At 42.2% G+C, this 18,495-nt stretch overlaps 1 protein-coding gene across 1 annotated transcript; it reads left to right on the top strand.

Annotated features, from left to right (window-relative positions):
- The first annotated feature begins 17,001 nt into the window (after positions 1 to 17,001).
- LOC142436917 (translationally-controlled tumor protein-like) lies at positions 17,002 to 17,520 on the top strand. The gene has a single exon (XM_075540260.1). It carries the CDS (start codon positions 17,002 to 17,004, stop codon positions 17,518 to 17,520), a length of 519 nt encoding a protein of 172 aa, XP_075396375.1.
- Positions 17,521 to 18,495: the final 975 nt, after the last annotated feature.

The raw sequence follows: 18,495 nt of genomic DNA, 5'->3' as shown, positions 1-18,495 counted from the left end.
TGTGGTGTTGATTGAATAGCCCGCCAAGGTACTTATAATAGGTCAGGTTTTATATAGGATATTAATTTAAATAACTTTATTTTCTAATTTTATTTAAATAGAAATGAAAATCAATAAAGTTCAATGCAACTTTCACTTTATCTAATGAATTTCAGGAGACACTCAGGCACCATGTTGTGAGGAAGTTCCATCCAAAGGAGAGATCCAGGTTCTAGAATAAGGTCCTGGCCCTCAGTCCTGTATGCATTCCTAGTTTAAGCCAGGGAAGCTTGTCAGACTTAAGACAAAGCCATCTTGGAAGAAGAGACTTCATCCTGCTGGTGAGGTTTTCAGTCGGACACTAGATAAGACCTGGAATGGGACCTTCTTCTCCATGCCATCTTTTAGTCATAGAGTCAGAAATTAAAAAGAAAGCAAACAATAATAAACTAGATATAATTTTAACCCACAATGTTTTATTCTTGTTTACCAATTAACAGAACACAACTTGAGAAAAATGGATTGGATTTTCCCTGGAGTCATATTTTCTATCATTTCCACATATCGGAATATTGAGGTACTTAGTTCACCTTGATTAAATGACTGACAAATCTCATCCCGTGGTTGGGACACTGGAAAACAATTTCTGTTCATCTGAGTTTAGAGCTCCAAATATTGGTCCTTCATAGTTCAGTGAGTATTCATGAGCTCATTCAGGATAAGTTTAGTAGATCTCATGGGGAAGTTATGTACAGAGGGATAATGTCAATAGATGGGACAGAATAAGTCCCAGACCAACCACAGTCATGAAGTGACCATGGCAGTCACATTCAGACAGGAAGGTGACTTGGACTCATGTGCAGCTACGTCACAGTGTGGAATTTACACTGTTCAGCTAACAAGCAGCAACAGAGGCTGTGAGTATAGAGTTGGCTGAAATGACAACGATTAGGTGATAACGGAACTAACTCAATGATCTCTAAGTGATCATGTCAGTGTCCTGTGCTTGTATACTTGGATATTGGTGAAAACTATGATTCTTTGTTGCAAAGCGGTGACTGATTCCCCTCTGAAAATTCTGGGCCAGAAAATTCCCCTCTGAAAATTCTGGGCTGTAACATTATTCTTGAATTTTCATGGTGCTTAAATATATATACCTATGTATAAATTTAAAATATTATAACCGATTTGAAGAAAATTAGTGTGGTCAATCCTAATCTAGGGGGAAATAGACTTTTCTTTGAGGGAGAGAAATGAGGAAGGAGTCTGAATGGGAATTGGGTGTTTTAACTGCGTGTTTACAGAGAGTGCTATTGCTTCCCAAGTCAATTATATAACAGTTTACAAAATGAGTGAATCTTAGAATCTAGAGAATCAATTCAAGGTTTATATCCCAGAGCAGTTATCAGAGGTCTGTGCCCAGGGTGCAAGTGAAGAGGCTGAATTGGGTTGGCAATGCTCACATTTTAGATGAACCAGATTCCCCTTTGAAAGGGGCATTGAAAACAGTGTCTATGGGGTCCAATAAATTTTAAGGACTGGTTGCCTAGATGGATCTTATTTTAACCCAGAGTTAAAATAAAGCCCAGACTTTGAAGTCACAGAGTTGAAAGTTTTCTTTCATAGAGCCCAAAGTCTCAAGTTGGAAACATCCTCCCTGACTCTATGGATCCTTGAATCTCCTTATTTATATCAAGACTGTTTATATCAAGACTGACCTCTGCTATCAGGAGCTGGGATGTGCTGTCTGTGTTATTTGTAGGCGTGCTGGAGTTGGTGATGACAATGGCCCAAAGAAAACCACTGAAGACGTTGGGGAGGTTGATAAGAAACTGCCAGGGTGTAAAGAAGAAAAGGCATTTGCAGAGCGTGGAGTGATGAAGATACTCTGGTGTCCACCTGATACTTCCAACCCACTATATCCTGTCCTCTCTCTGGGGCACAGAACCTATAGGAGCCCAAGGCAGGGCAGGGGCTATGAGGGGCTGGAAGGAGAGACAGTGAGCTCAGAAAACCTGGGCTTTCCTTTGACCTTTCCCCACATACGTCCTAAGGAGAATGATCTCTCATTATAGACTAACATGCATAAGATTCAAACAAAGAGTTACCCTTCATTTGGGTCCAAGGAAAAGGGGAGTCTGTTCACTATCGTTCTCTGTTTATAAGGTCAGGGCTCCCTGACATGCAAATCGTTCACTAAGCATTAGGTTAAAATTCCACCCTTGAGCACTGAAGACTATCCGTTCTCTTCTGACAGGACTGTGGGTCTCTTGGGAAAGCACCGCTGCAGTCTAAAGATGCCATTGCTATGGGTTCTCCTGTGCCTGGTGACAGTTCCCCAAGGCGAGGGTCTGAGACATCAATGGGGAATCTATAGGGATGATTGTGACTGCGAGTGACTGAAAGAGAACAATTATCTTCATTTACAGGCCTCCTCTCCCAAGTGCAGCTTCAGGACTCAGGCCAAGGACTGGTGAAACCCTCCCAGAAGCTGTCCCCCACGTGTACTGTCTCTGGTTTCTCCATCACAAGCAGTGATTACAGCTGGAACTCGATCCGCCAGAACCTTGGGGAAGGGCTGCAGTGGATGGAAGAGATATATTACAATGGTGGTACATATTATAACCCGTCCTTCCCAAGCCGACTCTCCATCACCAGAGACACATCGAAGAACCAGTTCTCCCTGCAGCTGAGCTCCCTGACTACTGAGGACATGGCCTTGTATTACTGTGCAAGGCGCACAGTGAGGTGAAGCCAGTATGAGCCCCAAACACAAACCTCCCCTGCAGGGAAGACATTGAGCAGCAGGGGGCGCGCAGGACCCACTGAGCACAGACACACAGCCCTAGACAGGCACAGATGGATGACAGGGATTTCCTGTTGGAACTAAGGCTTCCTTTCATGTGTCTCTGACGCCCCAAGGACAGGTTATAATAATAATAATAATAATAATCTTCTTCTTCTTCTTCTTCTTCTTCCTCCTCCTCCTCCTCCTTCTCCTCCTCTAAATTTTCTCCTCGCTGCAGACTTTGAAGGAGGGACTAACATTCTCTGCTTGCAAAACAAATTAATTTGATTCTGAGCCTTCATGATCATCCTATCTGACCTGTTTCCTTCTTGAGAAACAGAGTATCACAGCATTTTCATCCTGTTACTCAAAATCTGATGACAATGAAATACAGGCAGGTACAGATTCATGCGTGTAATGCATGGTTTTAACAGTCCTGAGCTCATTGCTCTACTGCAGCCCAGGGTCAGGTGTCTCACAAGGTGTCTCTCTGCATCGCTCCCTCTGCACTGTGGGTCGTGATTGACTATTCTTCTCTGAGAAAATAATTTCGGTGACTCTGGGGCCTAAACTTGTGATATTTCCTTAGTGATGCAGCAAGCATCACCATTGGCTCCCTTGATGCAGAAACAAGGGTTCTAGGCACAGAAGGGTCCCTGACACTGGGAACAGGTGAATTGAATGACCTGCCTGGTCGGTGGAGTCATTCGTCAGGTCATTCACCGGAGTCACGATGAAGGGAACTCACAGTTGAAGGACAGCTTTGATTCCAAAAAACAGCAATTGTGTCCCAAGTGGATGAAATCAGAATGCTCTTTAGAATTGAGAACAGGGAAGATTTCACACACATTTTGCACATGTGTTCAGGAGGACCACTCTGTGTAGAGTGTCAGCAAGATGGAGAAATACCCTGAATTAGATGCGCACCCAGAGTGGCTGCAAAAAGGGTCTCAAAGTTAGGATCAAGAGGGGATGGTTCAAACTTACAAGTTTATGTATTTGTTCTATAGTATACACAGCCATTATCCGCAAAACTGACTCAAAAGCACTTAACAACTTGTCTGATGAAGTGAGGTGCAGAAAATTTGAGTTTAATTTTGGTCAGCCAGTTGTAATTACCAAAAAGATATATATTATTCTAGTTTTAAAAATTCAGAAACTGTTAAAATTATAACATTTAAAATTAAATAAATATATCATTCCTAATTAATTTACAATTACATGGCTATTAAACAATCCGGGGAAAGAGTAATAAATAAATAATAAATGATATATACAAATAAAGATCATGTAAATATCCACTTTCCCAGGTAGTGTAGTGGATTTTACATTTGGTATGCTAATGGCTAGGTTGGCAGTTGAAAACCACTAGCCAGCCCAAAGGAGAAAGTTGAGACTCTAAAACAATTTACAAGTACTGGAAATCATACAATCCAAATCCATGGAGGGGAAAGTATGAGAGCTTGAATTGTGACATTCTGGTGTGCAGAAGACTGTGGCGACAGTGGAAGCTCAAAATCCACTTACAGGAGCTACACAGGGAATAAGCTTCTTGTGATTTCCCTCTAATCATACTTGAAAAATGGGAATAACCTGGTGATCAGAGTATTGTCTATAGAAGATTAAAATGATAAATCTGACTTGAATGGTTAAAAACGTATCATTTGATATCGTTTTTTGATATAATCTGTGCTTGTCTGGTTTTTAATATTTCTCTGTGTTTTTTCCATATAGAAGTTATTGTTTTATTTTGTCATTGTTGGTAGCCTTTTTGACTCCTTGTTATGTCTCTATGTTTTTCAATTTATGAAAGCATAATGGGTGAAACTACAGAGCCAATAACTAGAATAAGGGTTCCTGGGTCTATGGCATGGTAGGTGGGGAATAAAGGGGAATTGATATAAAGGAGTTCAGGAAGGCAGGAAATACTTTGAAATTGATTGTGATAGTGATTGTTCAACACTGCTTGATATGATTGAACTATAGAGTGGTATGATGAATGGATTAGGTCCTAATAAAATCTTTTAAAAATGTTAAGAGATCTTAATTCTTGAATAAATGTTTTAAAATATTTTTATTCCAATACTTTAAAATAATTTTTATAACATTATGTTGTACATGAAAAAAGAAATCTAACATTGATATATTATATTACATATTTCATAATAAAATTTTCAATTGAAAAAAGATTTACAGGGTCTTAATCTCTTAGGAGCAGTTATACTATGTCCTAGAGGGTTACTATGGCTAAGAATTCATTTGGTTTTTGTTGGTTATGAATATCGAATTTCTTAATTTGTAACCTATTTTTGGTAGTTATCTCCATTAGTTTGTTTTCTATGTAATCTGTGTTTTGTTTGATCATTTTTAATAACCTTATCAGGAACTGCTATATTTTGCCATTATCCTGGCAGCCATCGAATTTACGATTTGTTTTTATTTTAATTATGTTATATTTTTCTGTGACATCATTTATTATATTATTTATAATATCTTTATTAACTTATTAAGGGTTTTCATTTCAGTTCAGTTCATATATGTATTTTATGGTTTGTGTTTCAATTTAAAAGGTAGATTTATAAGAATAAACTTATTATTCCTTCCAGTTGTATTTTCCCTTCTTTTGTAGTGTAAGGTCGTCCCAACAGCAAATTTCTGTTAAACCAATGTCTGAGATCACCAGCAAAAGCAAAGCTTACACACAGACATTGGATGCAGCAGCAGTTTGCTCACACAAGGAAGAACAGAGCCGGCTCATCATCAGGAGTGGGCACCGTCCCCACAACCAGCGGTTTCACTCTGGGACCTGGGCAGGGATGGTGGTTTGCACACATCAATTCTTTGTGCTGCAGTTGAGGAACTGTACTCTCTTCATCAGAGCAGGTCTTCTCTCAGCACCCATTAAGGGCAACCAGCGATATCTTGCAGTTCTTCTCTGGCACCTTGCAGGGAAGAGTTGGAAGCAACATGTGAGGAAGATCATGGCTGGTCGTCTATCGGCATCTAGCAAGGCAGATCAGAGCAGGTCTTCTGTCAGCATCGTGCAAGGCTGATGGAAGCATCTTGAAAGGAAGATCAGGGCAGGTCTTCTCGCTGCACCTGTTAATGGCAACAAGGGATATCTTGCAAGGCACACAAGAGCAGTTCTTCTCTGGTAACTTGCAGGGAAGAGCTGGAGCAACTTGCGAGCAATATCATGACTGGTCATCTATTGGTATCTTGCAAGGCAGATCAGGGAAGATCATAGTAGGCCTTCTTTGAGCACCGTTAAGATATATGAAAGACATCTTGAAAGACAGCTTAGAGCAGGTTCTCCTGGCATCTTGCAAGGAAGATTAGCGGCCTGTTACTAGGATCACCATAGTAGGTCTTCTCTCACCATCATGTATGGCGGAGTGAAAGCATCATTCAAGGAAGATGTGGCCAGGTCTTCTCCCAGCATCTCGAAAGAGAGTTCACAGGAAGTTCCCCGAGCATCTTGCAAGGAAGATTAGCGACATCTTATTAGGAGCACCATATTAGATCTTCTGTCACCATCTTGCATGGCAGATCGACTGGATTTTTCAAGGAAGATCTGGGCAGGTTTTCCTCCATCATCTTGATAGATAGATCAGCAATTTTGCAAGGCAGATCAGAGCAGGTCTTCTATCAGCATTTTGCAGGGAAGATCAGTGGCGTTTTCAAGGAAGGGTACATCACAGTGATCCCATCTCACAAGTAAGATCCTATCATCTCTGAGTTAGGGAGTGGTACGGGGAATAATTTTCAGAGAGGGTACTGTGCGTAATAGCTTTGCAGGTCATCTCATGCAGCAGCTGCTTCTAGGTCTATATTATTGGCATGTTGTGCCTACCACCGGATTATGCTCTGTCTTTTGCACCACCTGAGTTTCTGTGTATGCCTGCCGGTTAGGGCCCTGCATGGTCATCAGTCATCTGTCTTACTCAGGTTTACACAACACACACACACTCACACAGGAGTTAACATTTAGACTTGCACAGCAAGAAAATCACAAGTGTCTTTAAATAACATTCTTCAATGTAAAAATCTGATTATAAAATTAATAATGAAAGAAAATCCTGAAACGTGAGAAATGAAACAAGGCCCAGAATTATTACAGCCTAGGAGGAGGTGAATTTGTTAGCCATTGAGTAGCCTGAGGTGGTTGACAGCCAGTGCAGCTCTTATGAGCAGCTCCAATTTGAGAAACATTTGTAAATTGGCACATCAGAAGGTTCCACAGTGTTTGCCTGACCTAGGCCACTGGTTGACTCACTTCCAAGGTGTTTGGTAAATCCTACGCTACACAGAGACTCTTGTATGATGTGCTAGCACACTCACACACTCTCACACACACAGACTCACAGCAGTCATCATTTGCGCACACCCAACAAGAACATCTGTCAGTATCTTTAAAATACATTATTCTGTATATAAACCCAATGTTAAAATTTAACAGTTACAAAAATCAGATAACGGATTTCAGCAATGAAAGATGGACTCATACTATCCCGCAATAAGATGAGTTGAAGTTTTTAACCAGAGAGGAGCCAAGTCTGGTCGACCGCATGCCGACCTCCTTATGAGCAGGGTGAGTTTGACAAACATGCGTATATAAGCACATGAGAAGTCACCCCAGTGTTTGCCTGGCCTAGACCACTGGTGACAGACTGTCGGGGTGTTTGGTAAAACCCATGCTACGCAAGCAGCCGTATATGATGTGCAAGCACACACAGACACACACACACACACACATTCAGGGCCACCCAAACATGTCTCTCTAAGGGTGTAGCATTCTGCGTATGCCATAAAAGTCCCATTTTTCCTACAAATCTTTTGAAGCAAACACAAGATGAGAAAAAAGTGTTGTGAACCCTATGCCTACCTATCCAAATTTTTCCAGAGAGGAGGAGGAAGAATTATTTCACCCACATATGCGACTCCTGATGGCTGAACTGTGTTCAGACCTTTTGAAGGCAGAGAGGGATGTGCATATATGGACGTCTCCGTCAGGTTTCCCTCAGCATCTTACAAGGATGATCAGTAGTCACATCCAAGGGAGATCAGACCAGACCTGCTATCTTGCCAAGCAGATCAGTGATGTCTTGCAAGGTTGATTGGCACAGGTCTTCTATCAGCATCTTCTATGGAGACTCTGCAATATCTTGGTAGGTAGATTAGACCAGGTCTCCTCCCAGCATCTTGCAAGGAATATCTGGCACGTCTTGGCAAGAAAGACGAGAGAAGCTCTCCTATCAGCATCTTCCAAGGAAGATCAGCAGCATTTTGCAAGGAAGACCAGAGCAGGTCTTCTATATGGCAAACATGATGATCCACATGTGCAAGGAAGATCCGAGCACGTCTTCCATCACCATCTTGCAAGGCAGATCACGTCGTCCATCACCATCTTGCAAGGCAGACCTGTTGCAAGAAGATCGCAACAGGTCCTATCTCGGCACGATTTAAGGAAGACGGGGGATATTTTGCGTGGAATATCACACCACGTCATCTATCAGCGTGTTCCAAGGAAGATCGGCGACATCTTGCAGGGCAGGTCAGAACAGGTCTTCTGTCAGCGTCTTGCAAGGCAGATCAAAAAAAATCTTGCCAGAAAGATCAGGGCGGGTCTTCCCTCAGCACCTCGAAAGGAAGGCCAGGGGTTACTTGCAAGGAAGATCAGAGCAGATCTTGTATCAGCATCTTGCAAGGAAGATCAGCAATATCTTGCATGGCAGATCAGAAGGCCAGGCACATCTTGCAAGGAAGATCAGAAAGATGTTGCATGACAGATCAGAAGCCCAGGCATATCTTGCAAGGAAGATCAGAGCAAGTGTTGTATCCGCCTCTTGGTAAGAAGATCGGTAAAATCTGGCGTGGCAGATCAGAGCAGGTCTTCTGTCAGCATCTTGCAAGACAGGTCAACAAAATCTTGCCAGGAAGATCAGAGCGGGTTTTCCCTCAGCATCTCTAAAGGAAGTCCAGGGATAACTTGCATGGAAGATCAGAGCAAGTCTTGTCTCAGCACCTGTTAAGGGCGGCTAGAGATATCTTGCCAGGCAGTTCACAGCAGTTTTTTATGGGCAACCTGCAGGGAAGAGCTGCAGCAACTTGGGAGGAATATCATGTCTGGTCTTCTATCAGCATCTTGCAGGGCAGATCAGGGAAGATCAGAGTAGGCCTTCTACAAGCACCCTTAAGAAATATGAAGGTCATCTTGAAAGACAATTAAGAGCAGCTTCTTCCGGCATCTTGCAAGGGAGATCATGGCAAGTCTTCTATCAGTATCTTGCAAGGCAGATCAGGGAAGATCAGAGTAGGACTTCTTTCAGCACCATTAAGAAATATGAAAGACATCTCGAAAGAGATTTCAGAGGAAGTTCTCCCAGCATCTTGCAAGGAAGATTAGCGACCTCTTACTAGGAACACCATATTAGGTCTTTTGTCACTATCCTGCATGGCAGATCGACGGCATCTTTCAAGGAAGATCTGGGCAGGTCTTCTCCCAGCATCTTGTTAGATAGATCAGCAGTTTTGCAAGGCAGATCAGAGCAGGTCTTCTAACAGCATTTTGCAGGGAAGATCAGTGGTGTTTTCAAGGAAGGGCACATCAGATTGATCCCATCTCACAAGGAAGATCCTATCATCTGTGGGTTAGGGAGTGGTGCTGCAAACATTTTCCAGAAAGGGTACTGTGTGAAGTAGCTTTGCAGGTCATCTCATGCAGCAGCTGGTTCTAGGACTGTATTATCAGCACGTTGTGCCTACCATCAGATTTGGCTTTGTTTTTTGTTGTGTTTTTTTTACCACCTGTATTTCTATGTCTGCCTGTCGGTACGGCCCTGCCTGGTCGTCAGTCATCTGTCTCACTCAGGATTACAGCATACAATCACACACACACACACACACACACCAGTTAACATTTGGAATTTCACGGCAAGATAATCGGCCAATTTCTTTAAATAACATTCTTCAACATAAAAATCTGATTTTATAATTAATAATTAAAGAAAATCCTGAGACATGTGAGATATGAAACCGACCCAGAATTATTGCACAGCAGGAGGAGGTGAATTTGTTAGCCATTGAGTAGCCTGAGTTGTTTGACAGCCTGCACTGCTCCTAGGAGCAGCACCAATTTGATAAAGACATGTAAATTGGCATATCAGAAGGTACCACAGTGTTTGCCTGACCTAGACTGACTTCCAAGGTGTTTGGTAAATCCTACGCTACACAAAGACTCTTTTGTGATGTGCAATCCCACGCACACACTCACACAAACACACACATACACACGCACAGGAGTCAACATTGCGTACATCCAACAGGAACATCCAGCAGGATCTTTAAAAAACATTATTCTGCATATAAACCCGATGTTAAAATTAATAATTAAAAAATCATGAAACTTTTGAACAATGAAAGAGCACCCATAATATTCCGCAGTAAGAAGAGGTGAACTTTTTCACCAGAGAGGAGCCAGAGCAGGTCGACAGCATGCAGAACTCCTTATGAGCAGGGTGAGTTTGACAAACATATGTAAATAAGCACATGAGAATGTACCACATTGGTTGCATGACCTACACCACTGGTTGACAGACTCTTGAGGTGTTTGCTAAAACCCATGCTACGCAAACAACCCTGTATGATGTGCAAGCACACACACACATTAAGGGCCCCCCCACACATGTCTCTCTAAGGGCGTAGCATTCTGCTTATGCCAGGGTCTTGTTGTGCAATATTGAAATATTGATAAAAGTCCTATTTTTCCCACAAACCTTTTGAAGCAAACCTAAAAGAGTAAAAGGAGAAGTGAACCCTATCCATACATACCCAAAATTTTCCAGAGAGTAGGAGCGATAATTTTTCACCCACCTGTAGGCCTTCTGAAGCCTGAACTGGGCTCAGACACGTTGAAGAAGGAGATGCATGCGCACTTGGGAACATCTCCCTCAGGTTGCCCTCAGCATCTTACAAGGATGATCAGTAGCCACATCCAAGGGAGATCAGAGCAGGTCTGCTATCTTGCCACGCATATCATTGATGTCTTGCAAGGTTGATTAGTGCAGGTCTTCTATCAGCATCTTCTATGGAGAAACTGCAATATCTTGGTAGGTAGATTAGACCAGGTCTCCTCCCAGCATCTTGCAAGGAATATCAGTCACATTTGGCCAGGAAGACCAGGGAAGCTCTCCTATCAGCATTTTCCAAGGAAGATCAGCAGCATTTTGCAAGCAAGGCCAGCACAGGTCTTCTATATGGCAAACATGATGATCCACATCTGCAAGGAAGATCCGAGCACGTCTTCCATCACCTTCTTGCAAGGCAGATCAGAAGCGTGTTGCAAGAAGATTGGAACAAGTCTTATCTCAGCACGATTTAAGGAAGACGAGGGATATTTTGCATGGACTATCAAACCAGGTTATCTCTCAGCATCTTCCAATGAAGATCGACGACATCTTGCAAGGCAAGTCAGAGCAGGTCTTCTGTCAGCATCTTACAAAGCAGATCAGCAAAATCTTGCCAGAAAGATCAGAGCGGGTCTTTCCTCAGCACAACTAAAGCAAGATTATGGATTCCTTGCGAGGAAGATCAGAGCAGGTCTTGTATCAGCATCTTGCAAGGAAAATCAGCAATATCTTGCATCGTAAATCAGAAGGCCAGGCACATCTTGCAAGGAAGTTCAGCAAAATGATGCATGAAAAATCAGAATCCCAGGCATATCTTGCAAGGAAGGTCCAAGCAAGTATTGCATCAGCATCTTGGTAAGAAATCTGCAAAATGTTGCATGGCAGATATTACTAGGTTTTCTATCAGCATCTAGCAAGGCAGATATGAAGCATCCTGAAAGGAAGATCAGAGCAGGTCTTCTCTCAGCACCTGTTAAGGAAGACCAGGGATATCTTCCAAGGAAGATCAGCGCAAACTTGCAAGGCAGAACAGAGCAGGTTGGTTCTGGCAACTTGCAGGGAACAGCTGCAACATTTTGCATGGTAAATCATGGCAGATCTTCTATCAGCATCTTGCAAGGCAGATCAGGGAATATCAGAATGGGCCCTCTCTCATCATCATTAAGAGATATCAGCGACATCTTGAAAAAGTGATCACAGTAGGTTCTTCCAGCATTTTGCAAAGAAGATTAGCGACCTGTTATGGAACACCATAGTAGGTCTTTTTTTACCATCTTGAGTGCCAGATTGATGACGTATTTCAAGCCAGATCTGGGCAGGTCTTCTCCCACCATCTTGATAGATAGATCTGCAAAATTTTGCAAGGCAGATCAGAGCATGTCTTCTATCAGAATTTTGCAGGGAAATCAGTGGCGTTTTCAGGGAAGGGCACATCAGATTGATCCCACTCACAAAATAGATCCTCCCCTCTGTGCATTGGGAGTCGTGCTGGGAACAATTTTCTGGAAGAGTACTGCGCGAAAAAGCTTTCCAGGTCATCTCATGCAGCAGCTGCTTCTAGGTCTATATTATTGGCATGTTGTGCCTACCACCGGATTATGCTGTTTTTTCTTTGGACCATCTGAGTTTGTGTGTCTGCCTGTCAGTTATGCCCTGCCTGGCCATGACTCCTCTGTCTCAGGTTTAGACCAGACACACATACACACACACCCACACACCCACACGGGTCAATATTTGGACTTGCACGACCCGTTAATTGGCCAGTATTTTTAAATAACATTCTTCAAAATAAAAATCTGATTTTAAAAATAATTTTAAAATTAATGATCTTTCAACAAAGATCAGAGCGGGTCTCCTCACAGCATTTTCCAAGGAATATCTTCCACATCTTTGTAAGAATGACCAGAGCAGGTCTTCTAATAGCTTCTTTGAAGAAGATCAGCAGCATCTTGCATGAAATATCATTGCAGGTCTTCTATATTGCAAAGCAGATCAGCGACATCTTGGCAAGGAAGACCAGAGCAGGTCTTCTATCAGCACCCTTTAAGGAAGACCAGCGATATCTTGTAAGGAAGATCATTGCAGGTCTCAATCAATTTCTTGCAAGGAAGTTCAGCAAAATCTTGCAAGGTAGAGCAGAACAGGTCTCCTCTCACAATTTGCAAGGAAGACCAGCAACATCTTGCCAGGAAGATCAGAGCAGTCCTCTATCAGCATCTTCCAAAAAAGATCCGTGAAGCTCAGACCAGGTCTTCTATCAGCACCTTTTAAAAAGAGTATCAGCGACATATTGTAAGACAGATAAGAGAATGTTTTCCCACCATCTTGCAAGGAAACTTAATAACATCTTGCAAGAAATACTTTTGTCAGGTCTTCTGTCACAATCTTACAAGTCAGATAATCGATATCTTTCAAGGAAGATCTGGGCAGGTTTCCCCCCTGCATCTTGTAATTAAGATCAACATCTTGCAAGGCAGATCAGAGCAGGTCTCTGTCAGCATTTTGCAAGGAAGACAATGGCCTATAAAGAATTGGGTATTTGAAGACCAAATTAACAATTTGAATGATTACATCAAAGACTTTATAGCAGTGTGTAGTATAAACACTTTCTTAGTATAACCAATTCATTAAGCTAGAGTGACATGATAACTGCAACATTTCATTTCAACATTACAATTTTGAGGATGTCCACGGATTTTCCAGTATTTCCTCCATTTTCATATAGGCTAACTATGAGTCAGTGCTGAGGGTATGTAGGATTCTGGACCAATTCCATATCTCTTAACAACATGAACAGCCTAAAACACCTTGTCAATAACAGACATTTTATGATTCATAAATAGAATTCATGAATTATATAAAAAATTATTCTCACCACCAGAATGCAAATCTTCCTACACAATTCTTAGTATGTTAGACGCCTCTATTCTAATGTGAAAATACTATGACGGTCTCTTATTTAGCTCTATGTTATCTCCCTGGGCTTGTAGTTGAACCACACTTATGTCACACCTTGTAGTCATCTCAGCAACACCAACAACAGCATTCTAAAAGAAATGCCTTTTCCTTAAATGTCAGAGAATTTTACTAGAAAGTGAAACAAAACAAATACAAATGCAAACCCAAGAAGCTTAAAAGGAAGAATTTACCATAATTTTAAAAATTCTTTAAATCCTCCAAAATAAATACAACACAAGGTGTCAATTTCCCTCTTGAATAAATGTGAAATTAAACTTGGAACCCCCAATAACACAAAGAGTTACAATGTTTAGCAGCTAACTGAGAAGATGGTTCCTTTCTCCTCAGAGACACTTTAACAGATAGATCTGGTGACTGACTTTTGAAAAAAAATAACCTTTGAAAACACTATGAGGCACAATTCTCAGACAAACATGGGCCACTGTAAACTAAACACAACCAAATATCAAATGTTCTTGAACAGCTCTGGAAACTTAGAATATGAAGACTGTCTTTAACAAGCAAAAGATGTCCTGTGAGTTTGTCACTAGAACAACCAGGGGCAGCGAGATAAAGAGCCAGGACTCCACCATGACTTTCACTGTCTCCCTCTATCTCCAGGCAACAGCTGCCATGAACAACAGTGGGAAAATTCTATGGACAGCCGCTCCAGAGGGGCAATGGATGAAGCCTCATGTTGCAACATAACTCTGGATGGGAAGCTCCAAGATGCTGAGTGGGTCCCTATGCTCATTCTGACGAATCTTCTCCAAAAGGAATCCTGACCCATGAAGGGTAAGCTGCATCTGGTCAGACCTTAGGGAAGGCCAAGTGGGTGGGTGACCTCCATTCTCTGAAATCTTCGCCCCCGCACCTTTAGTCACTGACTGTTATTGAATCAGTGCTTCCCCATGAGTGTCAGAGACTGTGCCCTTTACTAAAGAAGCAAGCCTCACTTTTAATCCCATCCCGCCACCATTACACCGTGTCAGAAATGTTTAGAAAAAAATTCTAGTCACACTACTCACCTTTTCAATTCACAGTTGTAGAGGCTTTCAAGGCTCAGATATCATTCTGGACCACTCTCTTGACTCAAGTAGGTGAGTACCAGAGGAATCCAAGATGGGAACGTGGGACGGTAGGCTGCTTCCTCCCAGGCTATGCAGAAGGGTGAATCCAAGTTATGTAGGAAATATGGCAAGATGCTGTCTCAAGTCTGGAGATGCACAAGTATGGTGAGGCCCTGGACCTGGCCAAATCTGCACAGCTTACAGAGAGAATCCACTTACATTTATACTGGGGGAAACCACACCCACCAGGATAGCACCTCCCACTTCTGGCTGCTGACAGAAAATCTCTTCATGGATGTGATGGCATTACTTGTCACCTAGGCTGACATTATCGTAACCGTTAACCTTCTGAGAATGCTGGCCAAGCAAGCCGATAAAGAACCTAACCCATTACAAAAAACCGACTGTTCCATAAACCCAAGTGATTTCAATAACATTGAAGAACGTGAAAGGGAAGAGGGATGGGCAATACCCTTCCAAAAATGGCATCCAACCAGATGTGTTCAGTGTTGAGCTCTGAAGAAGAGTCCAGCACATTTTCTTAGTTTTTAAGTGTGTTTTGAAGGAATCATCACTAATTGGGGGGTTTTCCGTTTAAAGTGTATTTTCTTATAAATTAGGTGGGTAGAATTCTGTGGCTTATGTTACGTAGCCTATCAGCCATAGGATAAGCCTCTCTTATTCTGTTGCTTCTGGGGCAAGTTCCTTGTCTGCTTGGACTATCTGTGGGATTAACTTGCTTTAGATAGCACTGTGTATGTGTATGTGTGCTTCAACATTACCTTGGATCTAGGAGGTTCACTGTGTAGGGACTGCTGGTCCACAGAAGAACTCTGATCCAGGTCTCCTTTCTTGCTGTAGTCAGGTCCTACATCTCTCTTTTCAATTCTCTATAATGCTTTCAGAGATGAAAGGCTGTGCTGCTATACCTCAGGATAATCCCTTTACCTTTATCTCAGAAAGCTTATGAAGGGAGTAAAGGATTTACCAAACAGCCTGAATCCCTTTACCATGGAATGTCTTCACACATGATACCATCACAACTGATCCATCAGAGTTTCATTTTATATCATCAACATAAAATAAATCAAGCCCAGTAACACTGTGTCCATTTCCCCTCATAGCCAATCATTGGACAGACTAGAATTGCTCCCTAGTTCCCTCAATGCTGTCCATAATAGGATCCCCAAACTACTGGCCCTATTGCATGTCCTACTATCAGGAAAACAGAAAAATCACCCACATCCCTGCAGGCAACTGAAAATGTTTTCATTATATACCATAATCCAGAATAAGAGTAAAAATATTCTCACTGCCATTGCATCAGAGCAGACTAATAACTATTTAGGACAAGGTAGAACTGCCCCTGTGAGTTTTTATGACTGTAATTCTTTCTGGGATTAGAAAAACCACATATTTCTCCTATAAAGTACACGTGGACCATTCCATTTCCACTCAAGAGGAAGTATCAGGTACTTTGATAAAAACTAAAATATTTCTTTATGGGAGCAAACTTCTCACCTTTCTCAATTGGAAACTTGGTGAGTTTGAAGCCACCATCTCTTGATTAATAGACCCACTGAGCATACTACTCGACCAGACTCTAAAACTGACATCATTACGTAATTACTACACTACAAAGAATTATGACCCCAGAAAGTTGATACAGATAATGAACCTCTGCATATAATTAAGATATTTAAACACAATGAGGGCCCCGAATAGGTACTGAGCTTTAAAAGAGATAGAGAGTGAGCAGTACATACCAATCTGTTTGCCCTGTTTATATTGAATACAGCAAGTAAATCCATATCTTCAAAATTCAATATAGATTACACCCAGTTCACCCCAAAAGTAGACTTGTATGCTTTCTGTTACACATGCTCATTATGAAAGAAATAAATACAACACTTGTAAGGGTTTCACAAACAGAAAGTCATTCTCTTCCCATTGGGGTGGGTAGAAAGTTACATTTTATGTGACTGGACCAATACATAGCATAATGAGAATTTTAGAACATATTGGGATTGTCAATGATTACATCTTGCTTGCATGCACAATAAGTGCCCATGGAAGCAGAAGTCAAGAGATCAAGTGAACCATGACAGTAGATAAATCTGCTTCAAAAGACATCTTGAAAGTGTTGAAAAGCACCCCGCCCCTTCTGCCAGATGCCCCTCCCCTTGCGCCGGCCGCCCCTCCCCCAGTGCCAACTGTAACTTTCGCTCCCTTCAGCGCTGTCCTCTTGGAGCTCCGAGCTGCCCGAAGCCAGCGCAGCCACCGCCCTCTCGCCACCGTCATGATCATCTACCGGGACCTCATCAGCCGAGATGAGCTGTTCTCTGACGTGTACAAGATCTGGGAGATCACGGGCGGGCTGTGTCTGGAAGTGGAGGGCACCATGGTCCGCAGGGCCCAAGGCCACATCTATGACGCGCTCATCGGCGGCAACGCATCCGCCGAAGGCCCCGAGGGCGACGGGCCCGAGCACAAGGTGGTCACCGACGTGGACATCGTCATGAACCATCACTTGCAGGAGACCAGCTTCACCAAGGAGGCCTACAAGAGGTACATCAAGGACTACATGAAATCCCTCAAAGGCAAGCTGGAGGAGCGGAAGCCGGAACGCATGAAGCCCTTTATGACCGGGGCTGCCGAGCAGATCAAGCACATCCTCGCCAATTTCAAGAAGTACCAGTTCTTTCAGGGCGAGAACACGATTCCCGACGGCATGGTGGCCCTGCTGGACTACCGCGAGGGCGGCGGGACCCCGTACATGATCTTCTTCAAGGACGGCTTAGAGATGGAGAAGTGCTGACAGTGGGCAACGCACGACCGACCGCCCGACCGCCCCTCCTCCTAGCTGTCTGCGGTCCGCCCACAGGACACCAGGACCGAGACAAACGGAACTGATGCCATCATGAGCTCTGCGTGGACTTGTGACCTTGACTTGGAGCGGTGACCTTGATTTTTTGGAGCAGAGGCTTTTTTTTTTAAAGAAAAAAACACAAAAAATGTCGTGTAGGTTGTCTAAAAATAAAATGCATTTAAACAAAACTAAAATAAAGAGTTGGAAATGCAACAACAAAAAAAAGTGTTGAAAAGCAAAGATGTTACCTTGAGGATTTTAAAGTATGCCTGCAGAAGCCTTGGAATTTTCTGATTCTTTCTTTTTCCTCAAACCATTTTGAGAACTAATCCAGATATCACATCATTCAATAGTTGTATCTTGTCATGCAAATGACTATCAGTTTCAAACATTTTCTTTTGGCTTATATTTCTTTTTTGTTTGTTTGTTTTTGCTTAAATTTCTTGATAGCAACTCCTCATTATCTCCCACCAGGAACCCTTAATGTAGCTATAGTTTCTATAGAGTCACCCACACTGGGTTCTATATACCAAATATGTATAGAAAGATCCATAACAGACTCAGAAGGCTGCCAACAATAACAACAACAGTAAAGAAATAAACTCAATTTGGAAACCAAAACCAGAAAGTATTAAAAAACAAGATTAAGGTGAAAGTGTATCAATAGGGAGATCAAATAACAAGTTTTTAACTTTCAAGTCAGATTTTTTATTTCAATCTGCTATAATCATCTCTCTAATACTCTGTCTGATAACCAGGTTATTCCCATCCCTTATTTATGGTCAGAGAGAAATCACCAGAAGCTTATTCCTTGTGTAGAACCCGCAAATGTATTTGGCCTTCAAATGTCATCCACAGCCTTCTCAAAATCAGAGTTAAAAAATTAAACTCTGATACAATTCTCTCCTTAGATTTGAATGTGAC

The sequence above is a fragment of the Tenrec ecaudatus genome, unplaced genomic scaffold, assembly GCF_050624435.1.
Source record: "Tenrec ecaudatus isolate mTenEca1 unplaced genomic scaffold, mTenEca1.hap1 Scaffold_90, whole genome shotgun sequence".
Classification (NCBI taxonomy): Eukaryota; Metazoa; Chordata; class Mammalia; order Afrosoricida; family Tenrecidae; genus Tenrec; species Tenrec ecaudatus.
Note: the sequence above shows the minus strand (reverse complement) of the source record. Positions and strands in the feature narration are given on the sequence as shown.

What these genes read in the sequence shown, in the direction of transcription:
- LOC142436917 (XM_075540260.1), top strand. Translation starts at nt 17,002, where the DNA reads ATGATCATCTACCGGGACCTCATCAGCCGAGATGAGCTGTTCTCTGAC.